Source organism: Oncorhynchus clarkii, chromosome 16 (assembly GCF_045791955.1).
Source record: "Oncorhynchus clarkii lewisi isolate Uvic-CL-2024 chromosome 16, UVic_Ocla_1.0, whole genome shotgun sequence".
Lineage (NCBI taxonomy): Eukaryota > Metazoa > Chordata > Actinopteri > Salmoniformes > Salmonidae > Oncorhynchus > Oncorhynchus clarkii.
Genome location: NC_092162.1, coordinates 18626385 through 18646309, shown reverse-complemented (window position 1 = coordinate 18646309; position 19925 = coordinate 18626385). Strand labels below are relative to the sequence as shown.

The window sequence follows — 19925 nt, the reverse complement described above, 5'->3', positions numbered from 1 at the left end:
CCTTCCCAAATCATGTCAATTCAATTGAATGTACCACAGGTGGACTCCAATCAAGTTGTAGAAACATCTCAAGGATTATCAAAGGAAACAGGATGCACCTGAGTTCAATTTCGAGTCACATAGCAAAGGGTCTGAATAATTACGTAAATAAGTAAATCTGATAAAATTCTCTCTTTGTCATTATGGGGTATTGTGTGTAGATTGATGGGGGAAAAAAATATGTAATACATTTTAGAACAAGACTGTAACGTAACAACATGTGTAAAAAGTCAAGGGGTCTGAATACTTTGCAAATGCACAGTATGTGTGTGTGTGTGTGTGTGTGTGCGCGTGCGTGCAGTATTTACCTCTAGTCTGAGCTCCAGCACCTGACACTCGGTCTTGGGAGATGGCATGGTAAGGAGGCCTGTGTAGGTGGCAAGCTTATTGACAAGGAAGAGAACTCGAGGGCTCCGGCGATGCATGTCGGCTTCCACTGTGTACTTCACCACTGCAAAGGGAGGAAAAACAAAAGTAGTTAGATGTACAGCCATACATACAGTACATCCCCCTCCATACTGTATGTATTTAGACAGTGAAGCTTTTTTTCTATACTCCAGTTTCATATTAGGGGACATTATAGCATGTCAGCTTTTAGTTGAGGGTATTTTCATACATAAAGTGTATCTGTTTTACAGTTTAGAAATGAAAGCACTTCAGGTTTCAAGTCCTCCCCATTTAAAGAAGTCCTAAGTACATTTGTATATTTTAGCAGACACTCTTATCCAGAGCAACTAGGGTTAAGTGCCTTGCTCAAGGGCACATCGACAGACTTTTCACCTACCCGGCTCGGGGATTCAAACAAGCAACCTTTCAGTTACTGAACCAACGTTCTTAACCGCTAGGTTAAATTCACTTATAATGTATTCAAAAGCTTATTATTGGGTCCCATATTGCTTGCATGCAATGAATACATCATGCTTGTGACTGCACAAACCTGTTGGATACATTTGCAGCTTGTTTTTCGCACAGTAGGAACACAATGGTGAATACTGTCTTGTGCCATTTTAAGTAAGAACAGAAGATTTTTTTGATACTTTATTGACAGACAGAGTAGAAACAGTGGGAGATGAAGTTGGGAGGCAGCACACTGGGATTGAACTCTGGCCTCCAGCTGGGAGTCACATATCTGCATGGAGCTAGGAGTGTTACCACAGGACCACAGCGCCACACTAGTGGAAGGTTCTGAACATTTCTACATTCATGTGAATGCTACCATGATTATGGATAACCCTAAATGAATCGTGAATAATGATATGTGAGAAAGTTAGATCGTACCCCAAAATGCTAACCTCCCCTTTGTTGGTCATGTTTTATTGAAGCCTCTGACTAATCATTATTTATTAAGAACTTTTTTTTAAATCATGGCATTACCAGTTTCAAATGTTTAACCCTTTTTCTTTTTTAGTTACAGTCTTTGTCTCATCACTGCAACTCCCGTACGGACTCCAGAGGGAAAAAGGTTGAGAGCCATGCAGCCTCTGAAACACAACCCAACCAAGCCACACTGCTCACTTAACCCAGAAGCCAGCCACAACAATGTTTCAGAGGAAACACCTGGTGACCATGTCAGCATGCATGCGCCCGGCCTGCCACAGGAGTCTCTAGAGCACAATTGGACAAGGACATCCCTGTCGGCCAAACCCTCCCCTAACCCGGACGAATTGTGTACCGCCCCATTGGTCTTCCAGTCGCGGCCGGCTGCGACAGAGCCTGGACTCAAACCGGGATCTCTAGTGGCACAGCTAGCAACTGCGATGCAGTGCCTTAGACCACTGCGCCACTCGGGAGGCCGCAGTTTCAATTTTAATAGTTCAGAAACATCTTATCTCACCACTTAGAAAGAAAGTTACTCCAGTCATCATTCACCATTCAGTTACTATTGGGCAAATTATAACTAAAACCCAAAACCCAACCAAAACCCAACCAAAACAAACAACAAATGCATTCAAAGAGTTTGTAGAGTCACAAGCGTGATGACGTCATGGGACCAAATGCTACTTTATTCCACTGTAAGTGAATTTGTCCAAGTACTCATGACTTATTCACATGGGGAGACTAGAAACATAAAGTGATTTAATAAAAAATAAAAAATTGGTAGTAGTTACAGTCTTGTCTAATCGCTGCAACTCCCGTACGGACTCAGGAGAGGCGAAGGTCAAGAGCCATGTGTCCTCCGAAACTCAACCCAACCAAGCCGCACTGCACATCCAACCCGGGAGCCAGCCGCACCAATGTGTCAGAAGAAACACTGTACACCTGGCAACATGGTCAGCGTGCACTGCACCCGACACAGGAGTTGCTAGTGCACAATGTGCACGAGGATATCCCTGCCAAGCAAACCCTCCCCAACCCGGACGACGCTGGGCCAAATGTGCACTGCCCCATGGACCTCCCGGCTGCAACAGAGCCTAGGTTCAAACTCAGAATCTCTGGTGGCTCAGCGAGCACTGCGATGCAGTGCCTTGGACCACTGCGATGCAGTGCCTTGGACCACTGCGCCACCCGGGAGGCAGGGCTTTCATCTTTAAACAGTAAAACAGTATGAAAATACCCTCAAATAAAAAGTTACATTCTGTACTGTCACCTCATATTAAACGTTTGATCTCAAATCCAAAATGCTGGGGTATAGAGCCAAATGTAAAAAGTTAGCTTCACTATCCAACACAGGAGGTTGGTGGCAACTTAATTGGGGAGGACGGGCTTGTGGTAATGGCTGGAGCAGAATAGGTGGAATGGTATCAACTACATCAAACTCATGATTTCCATGATTTCCTCACCAGTCTCCTGTGCTGTTCAAATACATATAAAGGCGAGTGCATTAGTCCGTATTAGAAAGGGAATGAAACTCACTGATGTTTTTCTTGAAATCTTTGTTTCCATTGCTGAGTGTGTAGGAGAAACACACTGTCACAGTCACACTGTAGAAGATATAGAAGAGACATTAGTCAAATAACAGTTGACATGAATTTACTTCATACAGCGTGATCTGAGAGGAACCTTTCTCACCAGGATTTGTTTCCACGGGGACAAAGGTTAGGGTCCACAATCTCTGGCAGCACGGTGAAGTTCTTAGAGAGATGGATAACTGGACGAGCCCTGGAAATGAACAATGTCAAAAGGTTACTCGAAGAATAAGAAGACAGGGACAACAATAAAGATATTATTATCAAGAGAAGACGTGCTGTAGAGACAGGTGAAATAAAGTGAGACACAAACCAGATCCTGGATGAATATATCCAAGTTTGTTATGGCAGTTTTAGCTGATTCAATTCAATACATACTGTATTTATTGTCCACAACTTACCTGAGCAGAGCGATGCGGTCATCCAGAGAACCAACCAGGAGGTCAGGGTAACTGTTCTCATCCATGTCCATACCTCCACTGATGGAATAGCCAAAGGTCTGGAACCCACCACTACCCACTGACTTCCCCTCAATAACCTATAGGGGGCAACACGAACACGTTACAAAACTACATAGATTGTGATACAGTATCTTTCCCCCATTTCCCTGCATTCAACTCTGTTCTCCCCGTCCTTTTGGCTTCATAGCAGATAATGTATTGTGCATTACTGGGGGAATATTAATGAACTATGAACTATTCATGTATAAAAGGAATCAAACCAGTCTAATGTACCTGTTTATATCTGATTGTCAAACAAATCACTTCAAAAAGTAGGTTACCTTCGCACATTCATTCAAAATATTTCCAGAATCCGAACAGTGCACTGCGCACCCGCCAACTTTCCTTCAATTCGCAAATGGTTGAAACTATCTCATTGGAGAAAGCATCGGAGCGAGCGAAACAGCGCCCCTCTGTCTTACTATATGTAGCCCATGTATCTGATGCTGTCTGGCCAAAAAGAGTATGACATGCCATACTCATTTTGGCTGGAGCGCATCAGATACATGGCCTACACATACATGTCCTCCGCCTCTACGATGAGGGCAGTATTATCAGCAGCACCTGTGTTTTTACTAAAGAAATGCATATCGTATCCTCTTAGAGAGTCTAAGGGCCCGAGGCTAGGTGTCTACTAAGCTATATGGAATTGTTTCAAGATGGTCATACCAAGGATAATTTAGCTATTTGATTTTGAATTTTAGGACCCCTGCAGGTATCCCAAAAAATAGTTTAAAAACGCGAATTATTTATTATATATACAGGTACTTTTTTTTATTGCCCAGCTCACGAGGCCCCATGATGATGTGAGGCCTCTTCTACCTGATGCTAAGTATGCCAGTGTGTACCTGACTAGGCTCCTCAGAGATTCCCTTCTTGCTTCCCATCCAGATGTAGACATTCCCAGTCTCATGGAATGGGGCTCCTACTGCAAAGTCTATAGAGGAAAAATAGGCATTGGAAATACATGACCATACATTTTGAAAATGACCAATTAAGTTTGCTTCAACAATTATTAATCTGCATATTTGATGCATGTAATACATGAAGTAAGTAGTGTGTAGAATACCATCTCTGATAGGCAGAGAGCAGAGCGAGAACAGAGAGGAAGAGGCAAAGCGAGAGGTTTTACTCCCGCCAAAATGTGTTTCTAAGGGATTATTTTGGACCTAAGCTTGTTGCCTGCCTTTCCGCCTTTTGGAAAACGACTCCCATTGTTAGGGCGGAGACATGATCATCTCATCATTATTTACAGATCTCTGCCTATAGTTCCAGTGTAAGCCCTTGTGCTGGCTGTATTTCGCCACTAGGTGACAGCAGGATGACAGTAGAAATGTTTTTAATGGCCTGGAGAGCCATTTGTGACATTCCTTGCTATCCGGAATCCTTTGGATGTCCAACTCTGATGTCCAACTCTAACCCCATTGAAGGTTACATATAAAATGGTTTAGGTAAGGGTTAAGGTTAGGGTTAGGTATGGGTTATGGTTAGGGTTAGAGACATCCCAAGATCCCAGAAAACCCATTTTAACCTGTCTGATTACACCAATGCTATTTCCCTCTATCATATCGGTGAGACTAACATTTAACCACGCACGTCCAACAATAAGAGTCTGAGCTTGGATCAGATAGGAAGTTAACCATGATCCTCTTCCTCTTCTACGTCCTCATTGCGGTACAGTTCCGCACCGTTCAAATTCTTTAAAAGTGCATCTTTCCTCCTCCCTTCTTTGTAGAAATCACTGATTAGAATTGACCGGACAGGTGAAAGCCACGTGGTGGAGCCCTTGCGTTCACCTGCCCAATCATGTGAAATCAGTGATTACTTCAAGTAAAGGAGGAAGGAATTATTCTCTTTTAAGGAATTTGAACAATGCCCAAAAGGTTACCCGTTATGGTAGGCCTACCTTGGAATCCATCTTGGTTGACGTCGCCAATGGCTGCCACGGCGAATCCAAAACCAGATGCCGTAGGACCCTTCAGTACCATGCTAGGTGTCTTCTGGAAAGAGCCGTTCTCATTCATGAAGACGTACACCGCTCCTCCCTCCTCCTTCTGACGGTCAAAGTAGAATGGGGCACCTACGATCAGGTCATTCCAGCTAGGATGGTGCAAATGAAAACACACAAATATTAACACACAACCGTACACATTCTGTATCATTGTAGCATATAGGATCATAATCATTATATGGATTACCAACCATTTTACCCACCTTATTCTTCATTCTAATTGGCTTTTATAGAGGGCAACAAAACCTATGACATGCTTTATATCTTTTGGCTTGTCTTTTGTACAGCCAAAATATTTTCTTGACAATGTGTTATTCAGTATAATCTTTTTCTCGGACATGCTGACAGACCATGAACACAAATGCTCAAGGTTTTATTAATGTATTATGAGAAATTGAGAGCACACATGCCTCAGCCATAATGTCATGTCAGATACCGTATCAGAGGTGGTGAAACGACGAGGACAACCTCTCCAATTCAACCACTACAGTACTGTATTCTCTGCATCACTGGTCAGGTAGAGTGTGTATTCCAAATAGTAGAGGTAAACGCTACAGATGACGGGCTATCGGTAAATTTGCATTTTATTGAGTGATACAATTCAAACTCAATCAATCCCGTATCAAAAGAATAACAAACTGTTCTCAATACTATTCTCAAAAGATTAGCATATGCTATTCTTTTGCCTCTGAGTTTGCTATTGTTTTGTTCTAGATAATCAAGCTTTTGGCATATGGCACACTGAGAGATGCACTAAAGCTGGGGATTTCCTATGGACAGTGATGACATACTTGTCATTGTTGAGGTCGGTGACAGCTAGGCTGTTCCCAAAGTACGAGCCCACTTGTTCTCCTGGGATGATGAACTTGGTCACCAACGCTGTGTTGCCCTTCTTAGCCAGCATCACTGAGCCCTTGGATTCATCTCTGGGAGACCCCGTCACTACCGTGAAGTAGTCTTGACTCAGCAGCTTCTTGTCCTCATTGACAGAGTAACCTGTGGTGTTAAAACAACATTAAAACAATGTTACAGTACCATTTATGGCAGGTAGGGCTAATCATCGCCCTTCTGCACAAAGGCCAAAGGTAACTTCCTGTGATACAGTTGCCACTATGCTAAACGGAGCGCCGCCATCTAGATAGCATCGGTAGTTCCTTTTTCTAGTTCTCTTTCAATTCATACGTTCAAAAAGATGTTTATCTTTCTGAATGGGGGAGTGGTTATGTTTGAGAGTGTTTTGAAATGGAAGAGCAAGAGACACTCCCTTACAGTAAGCTTCCTAGTCTACCCTGTTAATCCAGAATTGGCTCTACTAGCCAGGTCACTGATATACCCATGTAGCTGTATCGTCTGTTCAGTTGCCCAAAGTCTTTGTCACTTGAGTCCCACGCGTTTCCTGGCTCAGGGTCTCTCCACGTTACATGAACGTTGCCTAGGTAACAAAGACAAAAGAAAACAATACAGTTTCACATGAACTTTTAAGTCATGACCAGAAACGCGTCCAGAAGAATCCTTGTTTACTATGTTACGTCTAGTCTATGAGACCGGCTGTAACTCCTTTTGGTGCCCACCTTGCCACACGTAGCTGCCCACAGAGCCGATGTAGACGTCCGTGTCGGTCATGCCCCCCGAGATGCCCATGTTGCACAAGCCCTCCAGATCCATGTCGAAGTTGGGGTTGCACACCTCGTAGCTGTGGTCCTGCCACTCGTCGTTGGGGTCGAAGGTCAGGTCATTGCCCCTGACGTAGCACTTCCCCACCATCCGCAGCTGCTCCTCCGCGCCCCCCCACACCACCTTCACGTAGCGATGCCCACAAGCCTGGACACGAATTAGACATTACAACGCAGGAGTAACTTTTTGTTCTAGTAGTGGTATAATTGAGTAAATTTGACATTTTTTACAGTAGCAGGTGTAATAAGATGAGTTTGCTGTAAAACCTTAGTGCCTATGTCAAATGTAGGTAGGGCTGCTCATTTGAATTTCCTGTCTTTATATGTCAATTAGAACATCGTTTTTTGTATTTAATATTATGTCTTTATTTACCAAACAACAACCTTTTCTTCCCATACTGTTGCATTGTGGTCATATCACTGTAGTGAATCCTGAACTGTCAATGCAGCTGAACACTGGGACACAGAACATATGCAAACCAAATACATGGTCAAACAGCAGGCCAGAGACTCTGAATATGTGACCTACAGTATGTACTAAGTTACCAGTGTTTTTCATACTGCATGTATATAGTGTATTTGTATGTAGGTTTCACAACGGACAATAAAGTATATCGCATCGTATATTGTATCGTATCTAGTGTCTAAGCCTATGCTTTATCTATGGTCTTAAATTGACCTTATCTTACCCTCACATGGCTAGGAACACATGGCTTATCAGGAACAAACTTGATGTCCATAACTCAAATTTTGGCATAAATCATGAACTGATGTCACTGTCAAAGACAGATCTGTGCGAAATGTTTTGTTTTAAGCATCTAGTATCTCAAGATAGGAGACGGTCCCCTTTCAGTGAGGAAAGAGAACCAGAGGGTGTTGTCCCACTCTCACCAGCACTCGACCCCCTGGCAGGTCTCTCTGGCTGGCCACAGTCACTCCCAGCCACATCCCCTCCACCATCTCAGACGAGTCCGCTGTGGGAGACACACATCACACTCATTGCTTTAAAGGGAATGCTTTATCTTAAATAGAAACATAACACTGTGAACTGTTGTCTTCTGCGACTGTTAATTATCATGACCGTATAGTCACATCAGAAGTGATCAATAATAAGTTACTGGTTGACTCAATGAACAAAGAATGAATCGTGTATTCAATGTAATTAAAAGATTATAAAGCTTCCAGATGTACTTTTTTTTTACACTTACATGAAAAGTAGCAACAGAGCAGACATATACATACGGCAATGTCTGACTGTTATTTGAAACTTAAGGTTCCAACTGAACAAACCCCAAAATATAACAACAGGATGTTCATCATGAAAGTAAGACACCTAGCAACAAAAACAGCAGCAGTCTCATCCAATGTGGATCAAGCCTGAACAAGTGTAAACCCCAAAAATGTACAGAGACTTACTAACATCAAAAAGTGCATTATCATTCTTACTTTCAGCCTCTGAGGCTATAATTGCCTCCTCGGTGAGTCAGTCTACCGTAACTTTTAATTAAGACTAATTCAATATGTTTCTACTTGGAGCATGTCTTTCAGAGATGACAGAGGCTAATACTTGCTGGTTGGGCTTAGCCTATCAGGGCAGAGGTAAGGGTTTGGGAAGCAGGGGAATTTGTCTAATTTGATAGTCTACCTTTGGGAGCAGGATACATTCTCCTTGGTCTGGAATAAGTATGAGATAGCTAGACCTTGATATCAAATACAGGCTATCCTACAGTGTTTTTTAAAATGTATTATTTTAGATACAGAGCAGTGTCAGAAACTGACAGTAAATGCTTTGGCAAGTTTGTATGGATTGTTTTTGCAATTTTGAAAATTCCACATAGAAAATTCCACTCAAGGGTGAATCCCCACTCAGGTGAGTGAACCCAGTCTCCACAGTAACACATAACATACAAAGCATAATTCAGTGGTTCTAACAAGCACATCCTTATCTAGCCACCTAAAGAACCTCCCAACCAAGCCCCATGTCACCCATTCAACCAGGAGAACCCTTTTATATAGAGAGGACACTTCAATGACAGTGAGAGTGCCAGTACTTACTGGAGCTGACCAAGTCCATCCTTTCACAGTCGTTAAGCTCTGTGGTGACAGGACAGGAGTAGATGGCGCCCGTCTCATTGACGTTCCTCAGAGCCAGGGCTTTCTCCTTGGGTGCTCCTGACAGGAGACTGAGTACAGACAGACAGACAGACAGACAGACAGACAGACAGACAGACAGACAGACAGACAGACAGACAGATATAACAGAGCCATAAAGTCTGTCAGGTTTATAATATAGCCTACTGTATATCAACATAGGGAACATAGGCATTCATGACAGGAACTATAATTCATGGATATTCACGATTAGGAACTATCACTCTAGGAAGTTGGAACTATTTCATTCAGAAACTATTTGATACAGCAAAACTGTTATTGTTCATCTTGTACAACAACTTGGGACACGTAGCTAGAATTGTTTGACTTCACTTAATGATTTGGTCAGCCTTCTCTAGCCCACCACGACCATGTCTTCCCCACAACCACCCACAAAGCCTCTGGGCTGGGAGAGAGCAACCACATGACCTTTAAAATTTCTCAGAGGGAGGAGATCAGAGTGTGGGGGAGCCAAAGCATGAACCATGGTACAAGTCTGGACGCAACAGACAGCGGCTTAGGGAGCCAACCCTGTCTTTTTCTTCACTCACCCGGACAGCCACAACATTAGCACCAGGGTAAAAAAGCTGTGAAGCAGCCAGCGTTATCTACAAGGGAACTGACCCTGTGGCTAGCCGCAGCATTCACAGTCAGCACACGATTTATCAAACCTAATTTGTATAAATGAAGTAAGTATGTAAGCATGAGATACATTTGTATGAAATATGGTTAGCGATTAGCTAAGATGCTAAAAATGAATCAATGTTGTCAATGAAGAAATAAAGCACTGAGTGGGACTATGGTCTGTTGTGAACAGTCCCAGCTCAATGGTCAAAATATCCTACTCCATTGCTCCATTTGACTTGAAATGGTTCATTTTCCAAAATCAACCTTCACAAAGTCTTCACCGTGTGACTGTAACATTGGGTCATGTTATTGGCACAACTCGCTGACGTCAACAGGAAGTGGGTTGAGTGTTTTTGGTGCCTCGAGTTAAAACTCAAGTCTCACACCCATGTAAATATCAAGTCTCACACCCATGTAAATATCAGGGTTCATACCTCACTGAGAAGTAAAAGTAAATCCATTGCAGAGTGGAGAGATAGGAGCCGCCCAAGAAGAAACACGGCCTACATTCAAGGAGAGTGCTCTATGTTGAGAAATACAAAGAGAGTTTCAAAGTAAATGTCTTAAGCTTCTGAGGGGAGTGGCAGGATTTCATTTGAGGTATAGGCATTTGAAGGGAGGATGAGATAGTCCAGGTGAATATTTCAAAGATGTCCAGACGTGATAAAAATGACTCAGATAACATACAGTTCACCTTGTGAGTCATACTGGTGAAAACATTAAAGGGTGGTTTGTGTGTATAAAGTGGAGATTGTGGACCGTGAGCCTGGCACCACCAGTCCTACAAAGGCCTCAGTGTTTATTCACTTAACACGACACAGGATGGCTAGCCGACCTTCCCCAACGCCCACATCAGGCACCCTTACTGTTTATCAAAAATAACATATGCCATTTCCCAGATGCTTTTATCCAAAGTAACTTACAGTCATGTGTGCACACATTTTACCTGTGGGTGGCCCTGGGAATTGAACCCAGGCATTACAAACACCATGCTTTACCAACTGAGCCATATAGGACCCCATTAGAAAGGTGAACACTAACAGCAGTCTACACATAACAGAACTATACTATGTCATATGCCAAGGGGGTTTTCCTGGTCATGTGACCTGAGGAGGAGAAACCTCCTGTCTCATGTCACACAGTGACAATGTACAGAAGTCTCCCACTACTAAATGGACCAAGGTAATTCAGCCCACATAAGACTATACAATAAACATGGACCCGAAAGAGATATAAAGACAGACTACTGGTGCAAGGGTATCCTGCTCCCAACCGTTAGAGAAATTACTGGCATCCCCTCTCCCAAGAACATGGCTCTGACATACTTCAGCTACAACAGCAATCACTGCCTCATCTGAAACAGCGACGGGAGCCAATTATCCCTCCTTTCTCTCGATGTGCATTATCAGCCATTAATGAATTATCTTGCCTGGGTGATGACAACCAGGGCCAATGTGACCCAGGTCTGCACACGACACTGTGCCTCTTACTGGGACTTACGAGAAGTGTTCCCACACACAGTAGGCTCCTTAGGGAGGCAGAGAGACTTTGGCTCTGGGGGTCACTCTGTAGCCAGGCTGTATCTGAGATTCCACAGACAGTCGCAGGACCGGGACCAGACAGATATGCTGTAGTAGGACCCAGCACTAGGTTTAAAGAAAGGAAAGGAGAGGCCCATTATGCAGCAACAGGGTTGTGTGTGTGTATATATATATATAGATGTGTGTGTGTGGAGTCAGACACCTGTGTGGGCCTTTGTGTGTGTCCACACACTGGAATGTGCAGTAGCTTGTTTGAATATATGTCTGGCTGCTAAATCTTGAGACAAGGCCACCCAAGGAGATATTCAATTGAAAAGTCACACCAAGGGTGAATACAAGGACTTATGGATAAAGTGTAACGGCTTTCTTCCTGGGAAGGAGAGGAGGACCAAAACGCAGCGTGGTTGAAGTTCATGGTTCTTTAATAAGAGACACTTAACATGAACAAACTACAACACAATAAACGTGGCAAAACCGAAGCAGCCCTATCTGGTGCAGAAAACAAAAAGACAGGAAACAACCACCCACAAATCCCAACACAAAACAGGCTACCTAAATATGGTTCCCAATCAGAGACAATGACTAACACCTGCCTCTGATTGAGAACCATATCAGGCCAAACATAGAAATAGACAAACTAGACATACAACATAGTATGCCCACCCAGCTCACGTCCTGACCAACACTAAAACAAGGAAAACACCAAAAGAACTATGGTCAGAACGTGACACTAAGTCCTTTATAAATGTAAAATATGGGGCTTGCTATTCCTGTGGGAAAACTCAACACCATTTACATGGATTAGCCGACCTCGACAATACCCGGGAGACAATAGAGTTATAGACCTTTGCTCATTGTGAGAAAGTAAACAAAACAATAAACAAAACACTGGATTCATTATTGTTGTCCAAAGCTGTGAGGAATTGGGGCACAGAGTTCACTAACCGCTAATCTGGGCAATGGGAAGCTAGGGCCAGTGAACTGCTGGAATAGCACACTACCGAACAAAAGTGGATCAGTTTGACCTCATTCACAGACCCGTCCCCACAAAACGGAATGTCCTCACTAGCCCTCATCTCCAGCACTGCAGCACGTGGGTCACCTTTTGTTTATTTTGGCAATTCAACCCTGCTGCTAGACAGACTTCACACCCATAACAATTCTCACATGTAGACCACACGAGGTTGGTGGCACCTTACTTGGGAAGGACAGGCTCGTGGTAACTGCTGGAGCGGATAGGGGAAATGGTATCAAACACATGGTTTCTATGTGGTTACATTCCAATCGCTCAGTTCCAGCCATTATTATGAGCCGTCCTCCCCTCAGCAGCCTCCGCTGATGTAGTCATGTTTTTGAAAGTCCCATTTAGACAACATAGAGAACATGTAAATAGAGTTACTAATCGGGTTTCATTTAATTAAAGTTGCTTTGCAGATTAAAGCTGGAATCCATAGCGGGGAAACAGCCACGTCCTTTTTTAGCGAAATTACAACAAGACACTTACCTCAAACAACGAACCCCCTCGGACATCATTGCACATGCGATAAAACAGCAGAGTTTGTATTACGATCCTGTTTCATAACCACTGGGCGACCGATGGCCTGGTTTCCCCTTCCATCTTTAAGGAATTGTCACGCCCTGACCTTAGAGATCCTGTTTATGTCTCTATTTTGGTTTGGTCAGGGTGTGAGTTGGGGTGGGTATTCTATACTCTATTATTTGTATTTCTATGTTTTGGCCGGGTAGGGTTCTCAATCAGGGACAGCTGTCTATCGTTGTCTCTGATTGAGAACCATACTTAGGTAGCCCTTTGTTCCACCTGTCTTGGTGAGAAGTTGACTTTGTTTAGGGCACATAGCATGGTTTTTGTAGTGTTTATCGTTTTGTTCGGTGTCTTTTTCCCCAAATAAAAAGAGAAATGTACGCTCACAACGTTGCACCTTGGTCCTCTTCCTTTAACAGCCGTGACAGGAATAGGCAACATTAAAGAAATGTGACAACCAGAAAACATAGTTTGTAAAAAATCAAGTACAAAAATTGTCTCCTTATGAGCATGTTGTGACATTATTGTAGCTATCCTTATCGATGATAGATTACACACAACCCTCAAAGTATCTCAATATAAAACACCCACTGTATCCTGTAAGCAGTTGAGCTCAAAAACAATGGCAATGTTGTCTATTCTTGACCTTCACTCAATGATATTCTCTCGCTTATTCAAATTGAAACAATATGGCCACCCATATTTCCCACTCTGCTCATCACCTTTTAATATACAGTCTCAACTCTCTCTCTGGATCAGGAACAAGGTGGTTGGAGCTGCATTCCAACTCAAAGGACATGTTGAAATGTGCCCCTCTGGCCTTCCTTAACCAAACATTTGCTGTAGATCACAAGGTGCGTCGCCTCTGCATTCTTGAAATGTAGGGCTCTATTCAATCTGTGTTGCTGAAGCGCTACAGATTCCGCGATGGAAACGGTAAGGTCATTTCAGATTGAGCCGACGTGTGCAGCGTTTACTGTGATACAGTCTCTGCTTAAAGCGGGAACGCTGCCTTTACATGTCGATCACGCTGCAAAGCCGAACCTCCACGATGCAGATTGAACCCTTTAGAGAAAAAATAAGTTGGAAAGAGGAGTGTCTGAATGAATCATATTCTTATCAAAATGGTTGAAATAATGCGATAACCTTTTCCACGAAGAGTTGCTGAGTCACAAATGACCATTCTATGCCAGACTTGCATAAGACAAGGTGTCATCTTAGAACAGAGGAGGGAGAAAGGAGAGAGGGGTAGGGGAGAGAAAGAGAGAGGAGAGAGAGAGGGCGGGGGGAGAGGAGAGGAAGGGATGGGGGAAAATGAGAAGGGAGAGGTAGAGGGGAAAGAGAACTGCATAGCCAGACAAAGGAGAAAGTGACACTACAAGCAAGGCGGAGGGTGTCTTGTTTTGGTAAACAATCCTCTGTCTTCCAGACACCTAAGCCAACACACTTCCAGTCGCACCCCTACAACATGTTGGAATGGGGCCATATAATCTCCTTCACTGCCGATTCTCTCCCTCCTCAGCTTCAAATCAAACGTCTTACGGTCTTTGAATACCCGGGAGAAGACATCGTTCTGTGGAAGAAGATCCTACTACAACCAAAAAAAATAGTTTGAATTGCTGGGTCATCTCTCCTGTTCGTCTGAATGCTGCAAAATACTTAAAAGACAAGTCCAGACTCCACACAGTGCCAATGAGACAGGTCTACAAAGGAGCATAGTTCCTGTCAGGGTGCATCCATCTCTCTCCAGTCTAAACAGTGGCGTGATAAGGTATGACACAGGGCTGGTGGAAATAGACGATAGCCATCGGCCCAGCTGGACTGGCACCCTGCCCGAAGAGCCTGGAAGTGTGAGTGGGTGTGTGTGTACGCATGATTGCATGCGTGTGTGTGCTAATGCCTGTGCCTGTGTGTGTGTGTGTGTGTGTGTGTGTGTGTGTGTGTGTGTGTGTGTGTGTGTGTGTGTGTGTGTGTGTGTGTGTGTGTGTGTGTGTGTGTGTGTGCATGCGTGAATGAGTGAGTGTGTGTGTGTGTGTGCATGCATGAATGAGTGAGTGTTTGTGCATGCCCGTGTGTGCGAGCATGCATGTACTGTATATGCAGGTGATTGATCACCTGTCTAGATAAGCCCAGGGAACCTGTTCGTCATGGGGACCAATAGCAGGTCTGAGATCAGGCTTACAGGGCCCGCATAGCGTTGAGGTTTACATGATAACCCAGTGTTCATTGACAACCAGTGATGTGCAGTCAGGGTAGTAGGCAGAATAGGAAGTACTTACCCTGAGATAAACTAATAAAGAAAGCAGTTATGAAAAGCCAAATAAGAAATACAATTATATATTTTTTTAAATCACTATTTTTGGATATCTAATGTTTTTTCTCAATGATTCTGGTGGTTTTTACGCTACAAAAATCCCCAAATGTGCTAAAACTGCACCAGAAGGCGCCAGGGCATTCATGCCTTCCCTTCCAGCCATTCAAATACATTCAAATCGTTGACGCCATGGCTGTTCCTGAGTCCAGTCACTGTTAACGGACAGGGTCAGCATAAGCGTCGTTGCTTCGCCTAGCTTAAAGTAGCTTCATTGAGGCTATTTCATATTTTGCGCATGCATATTGTCTAAACAATGTTGCGTGGGTATTTCCTGGGGTAAGCTGTGCACATTTGGGCGTGTCAACATAATGTGGCCCTCGCTTCCCTTGAACTTAACAAAGCTAGCTAGCAAAAACAATCTGACAAACGGACACTATTGCACCTCAAACTATTTTCCAAGTTGGAATAATGTTTGGAGCGCCGTTTGGAGCGTTCGAAGAGTGGAAAGTCAACTATAATGACAGTTAAGACCAGACAGACAGAGGCAGCATACAGGAGCTCTACACACAATACCTGACATGACAAGCAACCACCATCTCCCTCGCTGCTAGCTGTCAGGCAGGCGAACAGTGAGTACTGGACTGTCCACTTGTCTGAAACGTCATTACCAATTAATACTTTTTACACAGACTTTTACACATCTTGGACATTTAATTTTGCTTTGTGGACATAATAGAAATGGGAAGGACTTTTTGTGTCCGTGTGAAAATGGAACCGAAGGAGAACTTGGGGATGTGTCTCCCTGCTGTGTGCCTTCAGAATAAAATAATGAGGGTTCTGCTGTGACTTCTACAATGCTGTCACGAGAGGTTCACCAGACAAATGGACTTAATTTACAAGCAAAAGTAGGCCTAAATGCATTTTCCTTTGCAATTTGCAGGTTCGGCTACCAGGTTCGGCTACAGTTGAATCATGAGAACAGACAACATCCCTTTGAATGCATTTGAACTATCAAGCAAGATTTTTGGATTAGACACTTTTTAAAACATTTTGAACTGCATTTTTCAGTCATTTCGATTGTCGATATGGACATTTCATTAGAACCTTATGTATTATATACAGTGGCAAGAAAACCTATGTGAACCCTTTGGAATTACCTGGATTTCTGCATATATTGGTCATCAAATTTGATCTGATCTTCATCTAAGTCACAACAATAGACAAACATAGTGTGCTTAAACTAATAACACACAAATTATTGTATTTTGTATATTGTATACATCATTTAAACATTCACTCAAGTCATTCTAATGACTTCCCCAAAAGCTAATTGGAGTCAGAAATCAGCTAACCTGGAGTCCAATCAATGAAACGAGATTGGAGACGTTGGTTGGAGCTGCCTTTCACCATAAAAAACACTCACAAAATTTGAGTTTGCTATTCACAAGAAGCATTGCCTAATGTGAACCATGCCTCGAACAAAAGAGATCTCAGAATACCTAAGATTAAGAATTGTTGACTTGCATAGAGCTGGAAAGGGTTACAAAAGTATCTCTAAAAGCCTTGATGCTCATCAGTCCACGGTAAGACAAATTGTCTATAAATGGAGAAAGTTCAGCACTGTTGCTACTCTCCCTAGGAGTGGCTGTCCTGCAAAGATGACTACAAGAGCACAGTGCAGAATGCTAAATGAGGTTAAGAAGAATCCTAGAGTGTTAGCTAAAGACTTACAGAAATCTCTGGAACATTCTGGCATGTCTGTTGATGAGTCTACGATACGTAAAACATGAAACAAGAATGGTGTTCATGGAAGGACACCACAAAAGAAGCCACTGCTGTCCAAAAAAACCATTGCTGCACGTCTGAGGTTTGCAAAAGTGCACCTGGATGTTCCACAGCGCTACTGGCAAAATATTCTGTGGACAGATAAAACTACAGTTGAGTTGTTTGGAAGGAACACACAAGATTAACACACAACACACTATGTGTGGAGAAAAAAAGGCACAGCACACCAACATCAAAACCTCATCCCAACTGTAAAGTATGGTGGAGGGAGCATCATGGTTGCTTTGCTGCCTCAGGACCTGGACAGCTTGCTATCATTGACGGAAAAATGAATTCCCAAGTTTATCAAGACATTTTGCAGGAGAATGTTAGGCTATCTGTCCGCCAATTGAAGCTCAACAGAAGTTGGGTGATGCAACAGGACAACGACCCAAAACACAAGAAGTAAATCAACAACAGAATGGCTTCAACAGAAGAAAATACACCTTCTGGAGTGGCACAGTCAGAGTCCTGACCTCAACCCGATTGAGATGCTGTGGCATGACCTCAAGAGAGCAGTTCACACCAGACATCCCAAGAATGTTGCTGAACTGAAACAGTTTTGTAAAGAGGAATGATCCAAAATTCCTCCTGAACGTCGTGCAGGTCTGATCCGCAAATACAGAAAATATTTGGCTGTGGTTATTGCTGCCAAAGGAGGGTCAACCAGTTATTAAATCCAAGGGTTCACATAGTTTTCCCACCCTGCACTGTGAATGTTTACACGGTGTGTTAAATAAAGACATGGAAACGTATAATTGTTTGTGTGTTATTAGTTTAAGCTGACTGTGTTTGTCTATTGTTGTGACCTAGATAAAGATCAGATCAAATTTTATGACCAATTTATGCAGAAATCCTGGTATTTCCAAAGGGTTCACATACTTTTTCTTTCCACTGTATGCGTGTGTAAGGATATTCTGTGTGTGTTTGCACACAGTGCATTGGAAGAATTGTAAATCCATTGTGAAAGGCTATGGAGTTTGAGTTGCGAATTATTTGGATTAAATGTGTCCATATATTAGTATTTTAGTGGCAGCTATCAGTTGTAACTGTGGATGCTACATTGGTCTGTAGCTGAGCTGTTAAGCAGGGTGTAATTTTTTCGATGACACAGCAAGACACAGCAAAAAACACAACAAATAGATAGATAATGTAAACAAAGAGCAAGGTGACAGTACCAGTGTGTGGGCCTTGAAGTATAAACCAATTACATTATAGACGAGCAGTACGACCAGATCGATTCCTGGAAAATGTTGCAGTTTGTCCTGCTAAACTAATAAATGGGGTAGTAATACTGAATTCAGCTCGACTCAATTATCAGATTCGATTTTGCATTAGAACAAGGGGAACAAGGTTTAAAATCTATTTGTCTCTTTGTAATGGTGTAATGACTGCTTTGAAAGAACGGTAATGTTGAAATGCTAGCTACAAGAATACACAGTCCGACTCTACACTAACTGGAAAGGGACATCCTGTCCTCACTTGATATGAAACGTTGTGTGTGTGTGTGTGTGTGTGTGTGTGGGTGGGTGGTTGAGAGAGAGCGAGAGAGAGAGGGAAGGAAGGAAGGAAGGAAGGAAGGAAGGAAGGAAGGAAGGAAGGAAGGAAGGAAGGAATACTCATTTTCTGTGTCGGGGGGGGGGCTATTTGAACACAACATTCTCTGTAATTGATGTTTTTTCAGCAAATATCTGTCTTTTCTTTGAAAGCACACAAACCCACGAGGGTACACATTGCTAGCGGAATATTCACGGTGTGCACACCTAGCTGTTAGCACATTCTTTGTGCGCACACACATAGCTTTTAGATGAGTCGTGACAAGGCAAACAGTTTAGTTGAAACAGGCTAGTTGAAACACCTGCTGCCTTTGGAACTGTGGTTAGACGGCAGACAAACACGCCTACAACATTATTCACCTCCTATGATCCACTAGGTATCAATGCTGACTTAGTTGACTTGTTCCTTCCAGATCGTAGTGAAGCAAAGGTCCTCAACATCATTAATACATGGAAAATACACAAAAGCACTCACGTTATTTAATTGAATGACCCTATGCAGATAAGAAACACTGAAATCATGCTACTTCCACCAGATATGAAAGTGATGACATCATCAATGCACTCAGTAGTGACTTCCATTCACTTTGTGAATGATCCCTGGATGTTGAATGGTGTTTACTGGTGAACCACCTACTATAAAATAGTCGTTGTTGTGGCAGCATGTGGCAGAAATACAGTTTCTCATTCAAAAACTACAAGAGATAGCAGTGTATAGATAGTGTACAACTCTGTAACTATAACAGGATAGAGTCAAAATAACATCATATTTTGAAGGTGAATGTTAGTTTTCTGGCGGATGCTAGTTTTCTTGCAAAAGTTCTTTTTGAACTCGATAAACCCACTGAATAAGGGTCTAGATCAAATTTCAGCTAGATATCTCCAGGCTAGCTGACTGCCACTGATGCTAGGTTTCTGAGAGGAGAGTTGGCCAAGCATTTTGTTGGCTTCCCCCTCTCACTTCTTCTCCAGTCTTCTCTTTCCAGAGGCACTTTTCACATCACTCCGCTTGTCAAACATCTCTCTTCACAATGGTGTCAGACATTTTAGACAACATTCCAGGAGACACTTGGATATGCATACAAGGCAATGGACACGTCCCAAATGGCACCCTATTCCCTATATAGTGCACTATATAGGCAATAGGGTGCCATTTAGGATGCATCCAATGCGTCCAGTGAAAGCCGGGGATACAGGAAATTAATTAACACATCATTGGGATCAATGTCAACAATTCCTT

At 42.9% G+C, this 19925-nt stretch overlaps 1 protein-coding gene across 1 annotated transcript in view; it reads right to left on the bottom strand.

Annotated features, from left to right (window-relative positions):
- LOC139368108 (integrin, alpha 3b) overlaps positions 1–19925 on the bottom strand; it is a 53538-nt gene that overhangs the window by 13307 nt on the left and 20306 nt on the right. Inside the window, exons 2-12 of the mRNA XM_071106682.1 lie at positions 9185–9312; positions 8021–8103; positions 7028–7277; positions 6790–6888; positions 6248–6452; positions 5352–5545; positions 4294–4382; positions 3347–3483; positions 3049–3138; positions 2893–2960; positions 348–490 (exon numbers count right to left, since the gene is read on the bottom strand). Coding sequence (XP_070962783.1) covers positions 348–490; positions 2893–2960; positions 3049–3138; positions 3347–3483; positions 4294–4382; positions 5352–5545; positions 6248–6452; positions 6790–6888; positions 7028–7277; positions 8021–8103; positions 9185–9312 — 1486 coding nt within the window. The remainder of the gene's footprint in view (positions 1–347; positions 491–2892; positions 2961–3048; positions 3139–3346; positions 3484–4293; positions 4383–5351; positions 5546–6247; positions 6453–6789; positions 6889–7027; positions 7278–8020; positions 8104–9184; positions 9313–19925) is intronic.